Source organism: Carettochelys insculpta, chromosome 1 (genome assembly GCF_033958435.1).
Source record: "Carettochelys insculpta isolate YL-2023 chromosome 1, ASM3395843v1, whole genome shotgun sequence".
NCBI lineage: Eukaryota > Metazoa > Chordata > Testudines > Carettochelyidae > Carettochelys > Carettochelys insculpta.
In genome coordinates, this window is record NC_134137.1 from 309,499,414 (window position 1) to 309,519,560 (window position 20,147).

General features: G+C 39.5%; 1 protein-coding gene across 2 annotated transcripts in view; it reads right to left on the reverse strand.

The window, feature by feature from the left end:
• TRHDE (thyrotropin releasing hormone degrading enzyme) overlaps positions 1-20,147 on the reverse strand; it is a 384,180-nt gene that overhangs the window by 146,513 nt on the left and 217,520 nt on the right. The window contains exon 7 of one of the 2 annotated variants that reach the window (XM_075012751.1): positions 10,423-10,488. The exons of the other annotated variant lie outside the window; for it this stretch is intronic. Within the exon in view, the coding sequence (XP_074868852.1) occupies positions 10,423-10,488 (66 nt within the window). The remainder of the gene's footprint in view (positions 1-10,422; positions 10,489-20,147) is intronic. 2 annotated transcript variants of the gene reach the window in all.

The window sequence follows — 20,147 nt, forward strand, 5'->3', positions numbered from 1 at the left end:
AATTAAATTATGCCAGATTTACATAGATGCAATGGAGATCAGAATCTGGTATGTTAGCTAAAAGCTGATTAACTCCACTTTTTCCACTTACGATCCTAATAACAGCTAGTGAGCTGCAATGCAAGGGTTATTAGCAAGAAGAATAACATATTCAAGATAATAGTAAAATGATTTCAGAATAAGATTTCGGGACAGTAACATTCCTCTAAATGCAGTCCATTTGTTCACCACCATAGTCCTGGATTCAGGCTCACTCCCCCACCTCTGTCAATGCCTTTGAGTCACACTTGTGCCCTGTACTCCCACTCTGAAACTGTTGCACAACTGCCTGTAGACTGATTATGCCATTGCCTTGCCTGCTTAATCTCTGAGTTTAAGTAGAAAAAAGTCTTGAGAACTCTTTCTCTCAAGGGTAATAAGTACCATTCTGCAGGGAGCCCAGGAATGATTAGTTAACTTCACAGTTGGTCATCCAAACAGTCTAATGGAATGCTGACTTTGGTGGCGCTCAGGCTACTTATTTCTGCCGCTTGGAAACTGCTAACATCAAAGCTGCGACCTCAGCTTATCTTGACAACACCTGACACAAAGTAAAAAGTCTGGACAGTGAATCAGGTTCTGTACTTGGTTTTGACAGAGAGTGACAGCAGAAAGTGATTAAGAATCAATAATGGAGTACTATACAAAAACTTAAGATTCTTCAAAGGACAGGAGGTTGAGATTAGTGAGTGCAGAAGCCAGAGTATTCAGATGGATCTTAGATATTTTTATACATGAGATATCGTACAAGAAAAAAAACTTTGGATGATTATGAATAAAACTGCCAAGAGAACTGTTAGAATTAGCACCTGGGTCAATCATAGAATCATAGGGTTGGAAAGGACCTTAGGAGGTCATCTAGTCCAGCCCCCTGCCTGGAGCAGGATCAACCCTAAGTAAATCATTCCAGTCCCAACAGTGTAAGAAAAACCAGGGCCAGACCAGTTAGCAAAAAGAAGGATAGTACCTCAGAACCAGCTCAAAGAAAGTGGAAAATAGCATTCTGATTGTCTATAAAGCTCAGCAACTTCACTTTCAGTATCAGTTTTACTGGAGGGCACATGAATATTGTTTCTAGTAAGTCTTACTGGAAAACATGTAAGCAGTATCAAATCTACTTATGTAGATATGTTACATAATAGATTACATTCAGTCCATAGGTTCCATGCTGATATTTATGAACAAGTGTTACCAGAAGGATCAACAATGGTGTTATTCTTGACATGTTGTAATCTGATGCTACATTAAACTACATTCAGTATTTAGCTACTGGCCTGCCACAAAGGGAAAAATAATTAACAATATAAACAAGCCAATCAAATGTTGTCACACAAAAATGGTGTTAAAACCACCTTTAAAAAAGTTACTGCTAGCATGCCACCAAGAACATAAGCTACAGCAGAACCTTGGAGTTATAAACATCAGAGTTATGAACTGGGAAGTCGGTAACGTGCAACATTTGGAACTGAAAGTATAATATCATCAAGGTTTAAAAGACATGATCATATCTACACCATCCAGGGATCCATCCCTTAATTTTTAAAAGAAATATTAATACTTGTTTCCTATACAGCAGTGATATAATGCTTATAATTATCAGCAATCAGAAAACATGAGCCGTCATCATGTCATATCTGCAATTAAATCATTATAGTCAAACAACAAGCTATAACTACTAATTATGAAGAGTGATACTAGAACATTACACAGAAATAAATCTTAATTTTGTTTTGAGCTAACAACTGTATAAAACCAGCATAATTATGGTATGTTTACTTTTCCTTATTTATCCACAAACACGTGCATATGTGATGGAAATACTCAGATCTCTGACACAAACATTTCTGGAGCTACGTGACCCAATGGAGGTTTTGCTGTTGACTTCAATGGAAACAGAACTGAGCTAACAGTGTGAGAGTTTCTGAAAGATGCCCTTCCTCCACCCTCTGTTCCTCAAATGCAACAGGAACGTAATGGAATATAAGAAGACAAGTGCCCTGAATAGTTTACTATTTATACTTAGACATAACAGGAGATGGTAACAGAAAAGGGTAAGAAAGAAGAAAAAGTTTTATAATTAAGACCATGGGATTTTTTTAATCTATATATGCATATTGTTAGCAAAGAAAGAACTTCAGTCACTGACTGGTATATATCAGTACTAATTCCATTCAAATCAATATAGCCATTGTGATTCCACACTGAGAGAAAAACCAGGATCTTACACTTTGCATCATCCAGGCTATAGAATTTGTGAAGTCCCTGAACTGTGATAAATTAAATTTTGTGTCAATACACATATTTCAACTGGACAGATTCAAACCTTGTTCCTAAACAGGTGCCCAGTGCCATAATACTTATATACATGCCCTGCCTGACTGGTAATTCTGGTTGAAAAGACCAGAACAGCTACATGCACAGGTTTCTTTCCCTCACAGAATCTAGCCTCCGCAAGTATTCAATAATATGTAAAGGAGGACGCATTCTGGAATATGACAAAACCAACTGCAGTTTGGTGGCAAAACAATCTGCATCAGAAATCTACAGGGAACAGTTAGAAGGATGGCAGAGTTACTGCTTATAACAGTCTGATGGTGGCTGTTATGCAGTAAGACACCTGCTGGCATGTTAAGCTTTGCTTTAAGGAAAATTGTATTTGATGTATAATCTGGCAGTGATACTAAACAACTGAACAGACACAAGCCCCACAGAAATGAAGTTTTGCTTGAAACTGAAGTGCATATATTTTACTGAATTTGTAGATTAATTTCAGCTCTTTTTTATTTCAATATATTTTAAAAGGAATGGAAATATTCTTTTCAAAGCCACACTAAAACCGCTTCTATACATGCCCCTTCTAATGAGCAGTACGGAGGATGCTAATGACGCACAGATGTAAATTTCCCATGCCTCATTACCATATGACCATATGGTATGGAGTTCAGAAGAAGCTCTTTTGGACTCCAAAATGACCCTGTAGATTTGCGGCCCGCGGAGATCTCCCGGAAGGAAACCCTCTAAATTTTGAGGAAAAGGGGGGCTTCTGGAAGGAGGGTTTCCTATTCCAGGAGATCCCCATGGGCCATGCGTTTACAAGGACATTCTGGAATCCAAAAGAGCTTCTTCTGCACTCCGAATCATGTGGCCACATGCCGATGAGGCACAGGAAATTTACATCCATGCCTCATTTGCATTTTCTGGGCTGCTCAGAAACAGCCTAAAAGTTTAACGTCTTCCTGAGATATCAGCCCTTGCTAATTAGGATGATCTCAGCTGATCACAACTCTTCATTAATCAGTGTTAGGCATAACTATAAGGCTGCTGCTACACTACCACACTCCTGACGGAGGTGCCACGGTAATGAGGCAATTCAAAGCAGACTAATGAGGTGCTAATGTGCATATTCAGCACCTCATTAGCATAATGGCAGCCACATGAACAGACTTCAAATTGCAGAGTGACAGCGTAGATGGGGGCAGCTTCAAAATAAATGCCCCACTCCGAGATTTCCGTACTCCCGCAGAACTAGATTGGAGTAAAGAAATGTTGAAGTGGGGCACTTATTTCGAAGCTGCCCCCATCTACACTGTGAATTTGCCATTTGAAATCTGTTCGCATGGCTGCCATTATGCTAATGAGGTGCTGAATATGCATGTTAGTGCCTCATTAGCCTGCTTCAAATTGCCTCATTACCATGCCACCTCCAACGGGAGAGTGCTAGTGTAGCAGCAGCCTAAACACGCAGTCAATTGCTTTGTTGTACGTTTCCTGTAAGAGTCCTCCTAAACAAACCTTGACCCGGAAAGAAATGGTGTAACAATGCTATTCAGTATGGAGAAATCAGCACATATAATTCATTAAGAACATAATGTCTGTATCAGTACTGCATCTAGAAAATGAACAGATAAGAAGATCATCAACTGTGAACTTTCACCCTTGTTTATCAGCTGTTTGTGGCTTCCTGTCGATTAACATTTTTTCTTTTTTCACATACTGTTGCAAAAGACTTGGTATAATAGCTTTTGTTTACAATTAAATCATGCACAACTAATTTTGTTTGTTTCAACTCCTAAAATAATTTCACCATTCTTTCTATTGCTATCATAGAAGACAGGATTCTTCAACAAAAAGCCAATATTGAAATATTTCCTTTTTCAGGCATTATGTCAATAGACTCATTGCTTTGATTTACATCAACAAATTCTGTCATAGTAATTTGTTGAAAACATTTTGTTGTGCGATTACAATGGTTACCATTAAAAAGTCAACATCTGTCAAAAGATAGAACAGAGTTACAATTTATGTCTTATTATAGCTATGGGGGAAATGGTGATATCTCAGTTTCTAATGTGTTCTAACAGTTGAACTTTGATTATTTTAGATCAACAACTGAATATTCAGGAAAATGGTATTTAACAAGAGCTCAAGTAAAGTCTTATTTTGTTCATCACAGATCTAGCATTTTTTTGAATTTTCCCCATTGCTGTGCATGGAAATAGTTTGTTCTGCTTTTAAGTATGCACAAGTTGGAACTTTCTAATCCAGAACTCTCCCATCCAGCAACATCCGTAATCCGGCATGATTTTAGTTAGCCAGATGACCACTTATCCTGGGTGCAGACAAGTTTCCCGTAGTCCCATAAAGTTTATCTACAGTCACCAATCCTGGCTCTCAGTGTTCTGTTCTGTTATTTAGCTGTAATTTACCTAAATATCTTTTAAGAGCCCAGTAAGCAATGGAAGTATTGGTAATGTGCTAGACAATATTGACTTCCTATGGTCTGGCAAATTCTCTCGTCCAGCACTGGTCAGGTCCCAAGGGTGCTGGATTAGAGAAGTTCAACCATATTATCTAACAAGGACATACAAGAATTCCAACCCTGAAATCTTTGTGGTGCCAAAATCCCCCATGATTTCTAAGAAGCCAGTTGGCATTCCAACTATACGATGACTGTATGATCAGTCAAAAACGGTGTACTTTTTTGTGCAATGTAGATTCAACTGTGCTGGTTCGTAGGATCAGGGATAAGGTTGATATTGAGCCCACATCAGGATAATTTTGTTTCTAAGGAAATTCTGATTATACAGATTTTGTTTGTAAAGAAAACATTTAAGTTTGCTTGTAAAGAAAGCATACATGTTTTATTATATTTTAAAGTGGCTAATGAGCCAGAAGGTGCTGAGAATTCATGCCTACATATCTCTTGCTACATAATTCCTTAAATAAAATTGTAGCAGAAAATAATAGTCAATTGCCTTCAATGCAACAAAATATGAGAGTCAAAGTCACTGAAAGCGTGTTAAAAGGATACATATATATTATATGCCATATCATTGAGGCTCACATTATTAGAAAAGCAATAATGACCTGGGTAAAGAAACCTAACCACATACACCATATGTTTATTAACTTTATTTTTATATATAAACTTTATCATTGAGCATACTAGCTAACGATATTATCACTTCCATTGAGCAGGACAGCCCAAATTGTAATGAGCAAAGGCACAGCTATTCTATGTGGGCCTGATGATGCCACTTTTTAAGGTTGACTGAAACCTTCTATAACAAGGCCCTCATTTCAGTTTCACTTTGCCAGAGTGTACCAGCTTACGAAGAAATTTTACATGTTGGGTGTCTGCCTCAGGAAAAAAATATACATTATTTTGCACGCATTAAAAAAATGCTTGAGAAGTTTAATTTGAAAAGTTCTAACACTCCCATGCTTTGCAGCCGGGACATGAAATTTGGCAAGCTGTGACTTTTGCCCTTTCCACTGAAGCCAGCTCAATTATAGCCAAGTTTTAAGTCTTTGGAAATGTCAGCTCAGATATGCTCAACAGAGACTTATTAGAATTTAGTAGCTTCAGATTCTGTCCTCACTGAGCATGCCAAAATTTTGAGGAGTAAAGGCACTTCCAAGTAGCATAGGCACATCAAAGTGCCTGTGGCCACATGCATGCCAGCACTTCAAAGTTTGACACTTCGAAGTTGCCACGGGGAAGAATTAGCCTCATGAAGTGCTGCGTATTCACCACTGCACTTCATTTGTAATCTCTCATCATCCTGATTAACATGCCCCTTTTGAAGCCGGGGGCAAGTGTAGACCCAGCCTATAAGCACTCTGCATGGAACACAGAATGCATAGTGGTTTAAAGAGCTGTGAAAAACAGTACAGATGAAAGGAGCTCAGTCGAAATGGTGACTTTTATGGTGGTGAAAAATGACTAAAACCGTAGCCCGGCTGCTTTTAATAACCTACATTCTACATTTCCTCATACCACCCTTTTCAAAGGTTGACCTGTCAGTTTCAACACAGAGACCACATAGCACTGAGTCACTGTGCATCTATCCATGGGACCATACTAAAGGTCTTCTCCCATATATATATACAGTGTATGAGATGAGGTACATAAGATGTTAATTTATCACAGAGCCCAAGGTTCTTACAGTAAACTAATTCAGCCTGCTGATGATGCACTCAATCAGCGTGAATGATGAATGCGAATACAGCAGCAAGTGAAGTTCAAAAGGATACAGATGTGTATGATCAATGAGCTGCCACATGGCCAATGAAATGTAGTGCTGACAAACATATATCCATACACATTGGGTTCAAAACCAATCAAACCGAGTATAAGACACATGTAAATGACTCAGCACGAGGGCCCCATTGGGGAGCCTGAGGCACCAGTGGATGCTTCTTTGAACACAACACAACCTCTGAACTATTATGTTTATTATACACAGTTAACATGAGTAGCTGCTGATACCACGGAAAGGAGTTCAAGGCTTTTTGCAATAACCCTTTCCAGTACATGAACTCCAGCCATATAAAATAATATAAACAGCGCCTCCATTTCAAGTACTCGCATACTGAGCAACATTTATAGATAAAATCCCATCCAAAATTTAAATGATATTACAAGTAACTGTCCTTGGTGCTGACAGAATGCTGAGACCAACTCAACAAATCCAACTACACAAGCTCATGCCGTTCAGAAACTATCAGAGAAAGTGATGCTATTCAAGTTTCCCCATTGTCTCGTTTCCATAGAGGCTACTTAATAGCCTTTCAATACAGAGAAAAGGCATCACCACTTCTTAGTGAGGGTTGCTGCCATTCGATGCCCACACACAGCCTTAATTCAGAACTATGTTTGAGCACAACAACCTTGCCAACATGAAAGGACATTCAACATCACATCATTTGTGGGGAAGGAGCCAGTAGATTCTTCATCTCACTGAAAAGTGACCCCCCCCCCCCAAGTAACTAGGAGCAACACTGCCTTATGCATAATTCTTAACTGTTGAAAGCTCAAAAGTGAGGCACTGAAAGAAGTGTGCTAAAAATAAGGGGATTCGCAGCACTTCCAAAGTGACAGAGAATACCTGAAGGCAAAAAAGTGGTTTCATTAAATGATGTTAGGTATTTAAATAGCAGATTTTTTTCTAGCACCCTTGCAAGTTCACATAGGTGGGAATTACAATTTTTAATTTCAGTTATTCATCACATCCATTATAAATATACTCACAGGGTTTTTAAATATGGGATGCTATAAAATGAAAACACTGAGAAGCTGACAAAATGAAGTCTGTAGTATAAAAATGCATTTGAAAATCTCACAAAATTCAAAGCTGCATGTCTTTTGAAATGTGACAGAAAAACATACTTTCTATAGTTTCTTGACTGCAGTTTCTTCATGGTGGTCCAACACTATAATCCAGTGGCCTTTCACAAACATATCTGCTGAACCAGGCCAGTTACTTGTGATAAGTATATACCTGTTCAAACCAATGTATGCTGTAAAAATGAGGGCTTCATACAGTAATTCTGCCTGCTGTCTATCCCCTCACAAATGGTTTACTGGCTAACAAGGTCATGTCAATCTCTGTTCTATGGCAGCATACATTCATTGGTCATGTGTATCTAACAAAAGCCCCATTCTTTATTCTTTACGTTAATAAAATAATTTTAGCACAGTTAATTATTTTTGATAAGCAAAAGATTTTATTGAAGTATTATGAGGAATAAAACGCACACCTGGTGATGGTATGCAATTAATATAAGGAGGAAAAAAGGAATGAGAAGAAAAGAAAGGTGCTGGCTCACTATTGCCTGATTTTGTTCTTGTAAACCTGGTCCCTCCTTCTCTGGCCTCCCAGTGCTTATAATCATCCCTCTTTTTTCATCTGTTCTTAACTTAAGGTATAATTCTGTCACCCATACTAACACTGCATAAATACTTTGATTTCAATAGCATTACATGCACAGTAAATGGCTAAACAATTTGACTTGTATTGTATAGAATGTTGTGACACTAAAGCTGTTTACATTCTTCATCATTACTATCTTGATCTCCACCATGGATGCCATTTTTGACAGTGAATCTCCAGGGTTTAAAACTTTTGTAATGAAGAAGTTTGAGTCGACCAAACTTCTTGCACAGGCAGGCTTCAGTGCAAAATACTTGCAGTTACAATTTTTAAATATTAACAGTTTAGCATAGGGGTCAGCAATCTTTCTGAGGTGGAGTGCAGAAATTTGATCTTTTGACCTCTACGTACGATCCAAGTGCTGGAGACACTTTTTCAATGCACTAATAATCCTACTTACAACAGCTTCTTTAATACATAAATAGAGGTGCAGAACTTTATCATGTAGGTGATTGGTGGTAGCATCAGCTGGTCTTTTGTCAGGCTGCAGGCGGCAGGTCTTTGAGCAAGCTCCCAGCTGCATGAGGGAGGAGGGGCAGTGCTGAACTCCCACCGCGTGCACCGGTCAAATCAGCCAACGTACCACTCTTGGCACCCATGCTGGGCATTGCTGACCCCTGGTCTAGAATTTTAAATTTCTATGGCTACATCTACACTTGCCCCCTTCTTCCTTTCTGGGAGTAAAGGCATTTCGAAGTAGTGTGAGCACTTTGATGTTTGACACTTTGAAGTTGCCACAGGGGAGAATTAGCCTAATGAAGTGCTGCGTATTCATCGCAACACTTCATTAGTAATCTCCCATCAGCCTGATTACTATACCCACTTCAAAGAAGGGGGCAAGTGTAGACATAGACATTATGAACAGGAAAAAAATTTGGATGAATTCCTGACTTTGGGATAATGGTAGAAGTTCCAGTGACCTTAACAGGGTGATGACTTCACCCTTAATGTGCACAAGTTTGCTCCTGGAAACCTTTCCAGGTGAAAGCCGACTGTCTGGGGTAGAAGATAAGGCTAGTGACATGAAAAGAGCTTTCTCATTCCCGTGACAGAGGTATCATCTAGAGCTTGACTGGGCAAAGTCCTGCAAACTTTCTAGAAAAACTTCTAGAATTCCTCACTGGGATTCTTTCCATTGTATATCATGCTAAACACACATTTATAGGCATGACTAGTATATTTATTTAACTTTTGTTTCATATTTTATCTTTCCATCCATTTTGGTTAGAGGCGGAATTACTGTGTTAAAATATGACCTGATCCCATACGTAGTTTATTTAAATTTCAAAATGAAAAGCTTACTAAGAACAGATAAGATTGATTACTCTTCCCTTCTTAACATAATTATATTTCACGTAAACATCAATTTACTTTAACTGACATATCTAAGTAACAGACTGAATCACGCATAATTCATCGATCACAGTTGTCTGTAATGTGATTTACTTACACTGATTTCAGTGAAATAAAGGGAGTTGCATTTTTTATGTTTTGGTTTGTACTAAAATAGTTTACAAAATATACATTTACCCTGAATTACTGCTGAAAAAGTTAATTCCTGATAATCAACACATTGAATTGCTCTCTCTCTCTCTTTTTCTCTCTCTTTTTGAACAGAAGTGTTATTTCTTTAAACCTCTTTTTAAAAGACAGAGTTTTCAAAATATAATAAAGGCAAAGAGCACTCTGTGTTCATCAAAGGTAAAAGTAGGGTTTTGATGGGTGAGGAGGAAGGTATTTATCTGAAAAATGTGATTAGCTTCACAGCCACATATTTTCTAGTGAGACTGACATAGTTCCATTTTATTTCATATTAAAATTTAAATGTAATTGAAGCAAAGTGGCTTTTGCCTCAGCAAGCTCTTTCAGTGATTGATAATCAAGTTCTTACAAATCTGAAAATGATTTCCACTTGCTGATGTACACCAAATGAAAGTGAAACTGTGTGGCACTTGACATACTGAGAATTGTTTCATTTGCTGGAATGACAGCTCTTATATTACACAAGCTAATGCTTCCTATTAAATTTAGCTTCAGGGACATGATGATGTCACAACAGTTGAGAACTTTAAAAAGAGAAACACTGGCACAAATACTTGCTTAAAACCAAACAAAAAACCCCAAAGGTTACAAATACACATAAAAAGACAGAATGCCTTCTACTTACTTGTAAGCCCATCTGAAATACTGAGTGACCCATAACATTAGCCAACATTCGAATTAAAGCTGCACCCTGCAGATGACAACACAGAAGAAGAAGTTACTGGGCTGCTTTTTTTCCATAACAATGATATAAGGTAGTAAGAAATATGCAATTTCATCTATTATCTTTTATATATCTTAAAAAATTCTCAACACACACAAACACAGGCATACACATTAATATTACGCACCTGGTTGGAAAAAAGGAAGGAAGGAAAGTGAAAACCACACAAATGCAACCTGGAGTAAAACATGATTTGGAAGGAGATCGTTACTATAAATAACCCATATGCATACTACAAAAGGGAGTGAATGCTACAAAGCCATCATTTTCTTAGCCAGAGCAATATCTACTCAGACACCTCACCAACAGACATACAAATGTACATTCTGCTGTCTCTTATAACCATACGATCATGTGAACTGACACAGACTCATAGACTTTAAGGCCAGAATGCACTCATAGACTTTAAGGCCAGAATGATTATCAAACCTGATCTCCTGACACGGCAGACCACAGAACCTCATCCACTCCCTGGTGTAAAAGAACCAATCTCTGGCTGACTTGCTGAAGTCCTCAAAACATTACATAAAGACTTTAGAGGTTACAGAGAATCCACTATTTATTCAAGTTTAGGCCATCAAGGGACTTATCTTTAATACTACAAAGGAAGATGAAAAACCCATAAGATCTCTGTCAATTGGACCTGGTGGAAAGTTCCTTCTAGGGCCCACATACAATGGCTACTTGACCCCAGAGAATGTCAGCAGGACCACAATAGCCAGACATCTAGGAAAAAATCCTCTGTAGTAATTCAGAGCCTGCCCCACTGCTGCCCTTCAGGGCCTTTTGCCACTAGCAGTTACAGATGGGCTACATACCATTGCAAGCAATCTAATGATACCATCCTCTCCGTAAACTATTCACGCTCAGGCTTGAAGACAGTTCAATAGTTTTGCCCCACTGCTCTCTTTGGAATGCTCTTCCAGAACTTCTATTCCTCTGATCATTAGAAAGCTTTATCTAATTTTAAGCTTATAGTTCTTGAAAGCCAGTTTATTTCCGTTTGTTCTTATGTCAACATTACCACTTAAATACCCAAAGAACTCCTCTGCCTCCCTGATGTTTATTCTTCTGATGTATTTATAGACAGCAGTCATATCTCCTCTCATTCTTCTTGTCGTTAGGCTAAACAAGCCAAATTCCTTGAGTGTCATCCTGTAAGGTATGTACTCAATTCCTCTGTAATCCTAATATCTCCTCTATGCACCAGATCCTGTATGACTTCACCTTTCTTAAATGTGACAGTCCAGAATTGCACAGAGTATTAAAAAAAACAGAAGAAAATCAAAAAAAGATTTCCAACCTCCCTTTTGCAGAAATAGAAGACTAGACCACAATTATTGTGTATTCTTCATTCATGTTTTGTTTTGTTTCCAGAAGAAATACCTTTGCCTTCATTATCTGATTGATTGGGCTATGCATTCCATTTTGCTGTACAATTTCAAGAGAACTTTCAACCTTCCAACCCTTTAACTCAAAATACTGTATAGTACTGATCATTCTATGGCAGGGAGAATACTCTTGAATTGTGAAGCCCGCAGCACAAGACAGTTCAAAGTCATATTAGATTTTAACAAGGTTACAAAGAAAAGCTCAGGAAGCTGGACTCATTCACACTGAAAAAAAAAACAAAAAAAAATCATAGGTTCACATATGTGCAGAGTTGTCCATCTTGTGTTTTCTCCTGCTTAACAAAGGCCATAGAATTTACACACAGTAATTTCAACTTCAAGCCCACAGCTTCCGTATCTTGATTTAAGACCTTCAAGTGATGAAGAATCCACCATAACAAGAGGGCGTAAAAATCAATGACTTCCAAAAAGAGATGGTGAGGATTAAAAAGTATGAGTTGATTAAAGTGTCTGAAGGAAGAAAAAGTAGAAATAAATATGAGTTACCTGCATTGGTTTCTAAGCAGTGAATTGTTGATAAATTAAAAGCCAACAGTTGTGTTATTATTATGATAATGTTTGTTTGTTTTATGTTAGTGCCACCCCCCACCCCCTCATTTTGGGAGCCACTGTGTATGAAATCCTACAAACCCACAGGCAGGTAGCTTTCTGGTTCTGAAAAGCTTGTACAAGTTGAACCCCTCTGGAACAGAATTCTCTCATCCAGCGACACCCGTGATCTGGCATGATTTTAGTTAGTCAGATGTACATTTATCATGCTTGTGGCCAAGTTTCCTGCAGTTCCATAAAATTTGATTACAGCCACCAGTCCTGGTTCTCAGTGTTCTGTGGTGATATTTAGCTCTAATTTACCCCAGAGTGGTTTCTAAGAGTCCAGTAAGCAGTGGAAGTGTTGGTAATGCTGCTAGAAAATAATGACCCGTGGTTTGGCACCCTTCATGTCCCAACAGTGCTGGACTAGAGACTGTACACTAAACAGAAAGGAGGATGGTGGGAAGGAATCCCCATTTTACAGATGGTAATGGATTCACCAAAATAGTAAGTAACTCGTCTAAGGACATACTCTGTAGCAGACTCAGAAATGGAACCTAGATCTTCATCTAGTCTCTGAAACCACAAGGCCCATGCTGCTTCTTTTTATATATCCTCTCCCTACTCTTATTATCTGTATAATAAGGTTACAGGATTGTCATACTCACAGTGTGTCATGCTGAAGCCTACTGCATCAACAGTCAGTGAGAAACAATGGCAACAGCTACGAGCACGATTGAGGGCTCCCTCACCACAGGGATTTGCAAGGCTGGTACCACCCAAATTTAAGTTCTCAGCAATCTTCCTTTTGTGAATTACACCCAGGTAGTGTACAGCCACAGGAAAGCATGTGTCTATGACACACCGAAGCTGCGTCTACACGTGCACGCTACTTCGAAGTAGCGGCACCAACTTCGAAATAGCTCCCGTCGCGTCTACACGCGTCGGGCGCTATTTCGAAGTTAACTTCGACGTTAGGCGGCGAGACGTCGAAGTCGCTAACCTCATGAGGGGATCGGAATAGCGCCCTACTTCGACGTTCAACGTCGAAGTAGGGACCGTGTAGACGATCCGCGTCCCGCAACGTCGAAATTGCTGGGTCCTCCATGGCGGCCATCAGCTGGGGGGTTGAGAGATGCTCTCTCTCCAGCCCCTGCGGGGCTCTATGGTCACCGTGGGCAGCAGCCCTTAGCCCAGGGCTTCTGGCTGCTTCTGCGACAGCTGGGGATCTATGCTGCAGGCACAGGGTCTGCAACCAGTTGTCAGCTCTGTGTATCTTGTGTTGTTTAGTGCAACTGTGTCTGGGAGGGGCCCTTTAAGGGAGCGGCTGGCTGTTGAGTCCGCCCTGTGACCCTGTCTGCAGCTGTGCCTGGCATCCCTATTTCGATGTGTGCTACTTTGACGTGTAGACGTTCCCTTGCTGCGCCTATTTCGATGTTGGGCTGAGCAACGTCGAAGTTGAACATCGACGTTGCCGGCCCTGGAGGACGTGTAGACGTTATTCATCGAAATAGACTATTTCGATGTTGGCTGCACGTGTAGACGTAGCCCAAGAGTCCTTCTAGACCACTGTGATACCACTGGTAACTCCAAGCCAATCTCCACTCTGGTTCTAAAGCTAATGATGGAGGGAACAGGAGTGATGGGGGGAAAGAGAAGAGGGGATACAGAGAATAATAGAGCAGGGGGTAATGAGGACCCTGTTATGGAGAGAAAGGAGGAATGAGAAGCATGGCAACAAAGTGGGAAACCAGAGCCCTTGGCATAGAGGGAAAAATGATGAAGGGGAGAGGGGTATGAAGGTTACACTGAGCATGACAGGGAAGAGAGAATGCAGCCAGTGGTGAGGGGAGATGGAATGAGGGGACACACTGATCCCCTGGCATGGGAGTGGAGATTGGAGATCAATGACATAGTGGGAGAGGGTCATGGAGACATGACAAGTATCAGAAAGGGAACTGGAGACACACTGAGATCCCCTGGAATAGGTGGAAGAATTGCAAAGAGTCCCTGAATTACAGGAGGATGAGAGCACAGCACACTGGAAGTTTTGGGGTAAGGGAATGGAGAAGGAAATGTTGGTATGTGCAATCCACTATGCCTACAAGATCAAACAGTGTCAGACCCTCGAGTTATCTCAACAACATAGATTCGCTGAAGGTATAATTCTCACTGCCCCTCACTCCAACAACCAATGTACTGGACAGTGAGTCTACACAGTACCTTCTGCAAATTCCTCTACTACAGACCTAGACCTCCTTGCAAATCACAGGCACAGGTGATTGAATCAGTGCTACTGGACTAGACTCTCTTTGGAACCTGCCAGCATTACCCTTTGACCTGACAGACTCACAGACCCTGTGCTCCACCACAGCACTCCCAGAGCTGAATGTGCCATGTTTGCAGCTCTGCCAATCTTTGCCTGCTTGCGAATGACATATGGAGTCTAGAGAAGTGAACTCAACTCTCTTTGGAGGGTAAAACAGCCATTTATTGATGATTTAAGTGTTTTACTCCAGGCAGTGGATGACTTGGTTCCTTGTCAAGCTGTAAAACGAATCGGTTTAACAGGTTTAGTGGAAAAAAATCCTTCCTGTTCATAAAAATGTATCCGTTCTCTTGACAGTATATAACTTGACTCAAGTTAAATCAGGAAAGAAAACGCTTACTCTGTTTGAATCCATGCGTCTTTGCTCAGTGTGCTTGGTAGGCACTTTCCAAATTCAAGCAAAGACATAGTATCTTGCCCCTGAGAGATTAAACTCTAAACAAGACATAACTGATAGATGGAGTGTAAAAGGAAGAACAGTCACTAAGTAAGGTGACCAGGTGCTATAAAATGTTCTGACAGATTCTACAGGGACAGTCAAACCAAAGGTGTTAGCCTAAGTATTTTAACCATTCAATAGGTGAAGGAAGGGCATTTGGCAAGTCCATGAGGGAACCAGCAAGCCATTGCTCATAGATTCAGCCTACCTCGAAAAAGCCCTCACCTCAAAAAATGATATTTTGGCATTAGAAAAAGGCAACAAAATGATTAGGGGTTTCGAACAGGTCCCATATGAGAAGAGGTTAAAGAGACTGGGACTTTTCAGTTTATAAGAGAGGAGGAGGGATATTACAAAGATATGTAAAATTATGAGAGGTGTATATTTGGCATAATGGACAGTTCGAATAGGAGAGGCAGATCACACAGAGGATGGATAGATGATATAATGGGTTGGTGTGGAGCTAGTCTACAGAAACTAAGCCACTCTGCACTAGACAGGGAAAGATGGAAGGAAACAGTGAGAGAGACATTAGACACCAATGGGTGCTGAGTCCATGGTTAGTGATGGTGAAGATGATGGTGTGGAGAAGGTGAATAAAGAAAAGTTATTTACTTGTTCCCATAGCATAAGATCTAGAGGACACCAAATGAAATTAATGGGTAGCAGGTTTAAAACAAATAAAAGAAAGTTCTTTTTCACACAGTGTACAGTCAACCTGTGGAACTCCTTGCCAGAGGAGGCTGTGAAGGCTAGGACTATAAGGGAGATCAAAAAAGAGCTAGAGAAATTCATGGAGGTTAGGTCCATAAAAGGCTATTAACCAGAGGTAGAAATGGTGTCCCTGGCCTCTATTTGCCAGAAGATGGAGGCAGATGGTAGGACACAAGTTGTTTGATCGCTGTCTTCAGTCCACCCCCTCTTGGGCACCTGGCTCTGGCCACTGTTGGTAGATAGGAGGCTGGGCTAGATGGACCTTTGATCTGACCCACTAATGGCCTTTCTTACATTCTCCATCTTCTAACTGGCCACAGTGGCAAAGGGGAAAGTCCCAAAGTCTACAATTACAGTAATTAGTGGTGCATCTGATTAAATCACATTTGAAGTGATTGAGCTTTACCTAAAGATGGCATGGGATGTCAAAACCAGGAGTCTGAACTGTTGGATCTGACATTGGCTATATTTGAAGCTTTATCATGACATCTAATATTCCATTTCAATGTAGAAATACGCCTCTTACAGAAATTGCCAAAAAAAGTATTTTGAGCAAAAATGGTGACTTGCTAGTTTAAACATATCTGTAAAAAGGATGGCGGTGCTACACTTTGCACCTTCAAGATCACATTCCATAAGGCAACTTGCTTGCTGATGTGAGGAGGGACAATGCTGGAGAAGACCAACAGCCAGGCCAAGCTGATCACTTTCATGGTATCTGCTCTTGTAAACATAGTTTCATTCAGTTGAGTATCTTCTCTCCTCTCCAGAAACAGCGGACACACTTCAGGAAGGAATACTCTGTGACAGAATATCATGATGTAAGCCCAGAATTTCTTAGTATCATCACACTGGTTCCCAAGATGTATTTAGCAAGTTTCTTGATCTTCTTGTTTCTTACCTTTATTTTAAGGAAGATCATGGTAAAGTGTTACCTGAAAGTGAAGGCAAGGTCCAAGTTGACACCTGTATATGCAGGCTTTGGTTTATGGACCAGTCTGTCTTTTCAGGAATATGTTAAGATGTTTGATGGCCTTGTTGTGATATAGCTGGATACAACTAGAAACTATTTTTGGTAATAGTTTTAAGTGTCCATCTTTTCCAACAGTAGGCAACTCTTTCGTGACACGGGCCACATCCTGATAATACAAATTGAAATGACACAATGGCTTCATCTAAAGGCCAGATTCTCAGGCACAGTAAATCACTATAGCTCCCTCAACTCCACTGCAGTCCACTATGCCAGTTTATGCCATCTGAGGCTCTGGGCATATATGATGCATACAACAATTATTTTTGATATGGAGTTAAGGATGACAGCATGTATCGTGAACTTAAGAGTAAAACATTTACACAACCATTGTATTTATTTCAAAATTAAACATTATAAACTCAGAAAATTCTTGGTTAAGGTTACACTTAAAGGAGTCAAAAAACATTAAAATGAGAAATTCATAGTTAAGGTACTCAAGTACCTTTAATCTACCTTTCATGGACATAATGAAATAATCCTGTGGTTTTTAGTGTTTGTGGTCAGAGATTAGATTAAATTGATTTTAAATTGCAATACAGATTTATGTTAACTTGCCTCTACTTAGCCTCACTACAGGGCAGAGTTAAAGTTATTAATGTAATCCTTCAACTCCTTAAATTATTCACATTTTAATTAATTTTAATTCCTAAACTAAAATTAATGGATTTACTTGCAAATTTTCTAGAGATGAGTTCTTTAATCAAGAGTATATGCTGAACTTTTGCGAAGAATTTATTGTTTGTATTTTTCATACAAATCAAACCATGAAACAGAACTGCTATAGACACATAATGGAACTCAATTCACAGCTAGCACCTCTAGAACATAAACCCTTACAAAACTGGTTAAACACACACATGCACATGAACTATGTCTATATAGAAACTGAGTCACCACTGCAAGCTTTCTGCCAGTAATAATTCCATAGCTTTTTGTGGAGTAATGCTATAACACACTGGAAGAGCCGTAATTAGGGTTTGTGTTTTTAAGAGAACTCTGACAGAAAGGATAGAGGACTTGTCAGTGAGCTGAGGAATGGCACATCCTACAAAGCAGGCAGCAGGGAGCACAGCTTAGAGAAATAACTCAGAGAAAGGGACAAATGGAATGTGGAGCATGGCATCCTTGGTACTGTGAAGGGGGCAGTGTGAAGAGTGATATAGGTGCATATGGAAAGACAGGATTTTGAAAAGCCTGGAAGGAAGAGGCAACATGCCATATGTAAAGGAATACAGTTCCACTTTAATCTCAATCAGTATTATAATGTTTTGAAACAAACAAACAAAAAAAAAACAGTTCAGTAGTAGAAGTATCCAGGATAGCAAACACTCCTACATACAACTGATACCAAAAACTATTTCTATACCTGACTCTTCTACAGCATTCAGTTCTGTAGCATTTTCCAAATGTGACGAGACTGTGAAAGAGAGCACAAAGGATTGGGCAGGATGAATGAAATGTACCCTCAGTTGTTTTCCAGGGACTTCACAATTTGTTTTTAATTTAGTCTATGGGTTCCCTCAACCAACTGGAAAAGATAACTAGTGCTACAGCCTGTGCCAACTGGAGTTATTTTGCAAAGTGGAAATTCAAGGTGAATTTGAAGAAAACTGTGGGACTCTCACTCACTTCTCAAATTTAAGAAGCTGGCATACACTACCGGGCATTTGGAAACCATTGTTTAGAGTAAATCCCCTCAGACACAAGTAAATCCCTTCAGAAAAGAGACCTAGAGGAGCACACATATGTAGTTCCAGACAATTATATTTTGCTATTGAATTTGAAGTAGTAATAAGTAGTTAAACTTGGGAAGAATCCCTTGAAATGTTATTGACAATATTCACAATTGTTTCATGGGTTCTGAATGAGCTGTTTTGCATGGATGCACACACGCCCAGTTCTAAGTTTGTGTGTGTGTGTATAGAAAGAGAAGAAGTATTGTGTTATGAAAAACTACATCACAGTCTCCTAAAGTCTGAGTATGTGTCGGGGTGGAACTGACTAGGGTTAGGAAGACAGCTATATAAATTAATATGACTTCTAGGAGGCTCAGTTTGGGGAATACAGCAACATTTACTTTGTAGCAGTAGGTGTGTTACATCATGCACTAACAATCATGAAATACAGTATGCACAAAATATTACAAACTCCACATAAACAAGCCAAACCTTTGAACAGCCTCCATACATATAGCAACAAACATAAAGAAATCATTACTCTGCAAAATGGAACAGATAATCATTAATTTCAGCTTGTTAGTACGTGAGATTCAATGCACAAAAGAAGCCTGTGAACTTCAGTGAAGTGAATCTAGTAAAAGATCAAAAGTTTCTAACACACCTCTCTCCTTAACAGTCCTGCTTCTGTTCTTTCCTTTTTCCGCCACTCACTTTGCTCTTTCCTCTCTCTCACTTTACACAAATATTGAAATAAGATCTATTTAACATTGTGCTACTGTACAATACTCACTTGAAAATCAAATTTTATTAATCTATAATAGTAACTGTTCGCTTTCCAAGTACAATGGAAACTCCCCTAATTTTATTCCTCTTTAAATCACCACCCTTCAAATTCAACATGGGGACCACTTCCTTCCACGCAGAGTTCCTTTAGCATCTATCATGCTGGTACTTCAGCATCATTTCTAGCACAGTAATTAAAAAAAGGCCTCCATCCAGATAGGGACCCTATAAATAAAAGCACATAGGAAAACAGTACTTTGGAAAAAAACAAAAACAAAAACACCTTCTAATCTAACGTAAGAAGCAAGGAAGGTGAGGAGAGAGAGGAATCAAAATATACATTTACAATACAATATGTATGCTTGTTAATATGACTATCACAAAAATAAAATAAATTGCATTTTAAATGCACAATGCACCTGAGTACTACTTGTCCCAAATTACCCTCAGAGTGTTGGCTAATTACCCACACATGTCATTGAAGAAAGTCTTTAGTGGGGATTTTGAGGAGAAGACAGAGATGGCCTTATCTCTTACTTTGGGGAGGCAACTTGGAAGAGGGAGGAGAATGGCTGGAGGAGGAGCAGACGAGATGAGACAAGGCCAGTACTATTAACGAAGTTGAGTGCCATGATAAGAGACAGGAGCAGCCAGGAAAGTGTGGGAACCTGTGAAGGGCCTTGGAGGTAAGGAAAAAAGCTTGAAA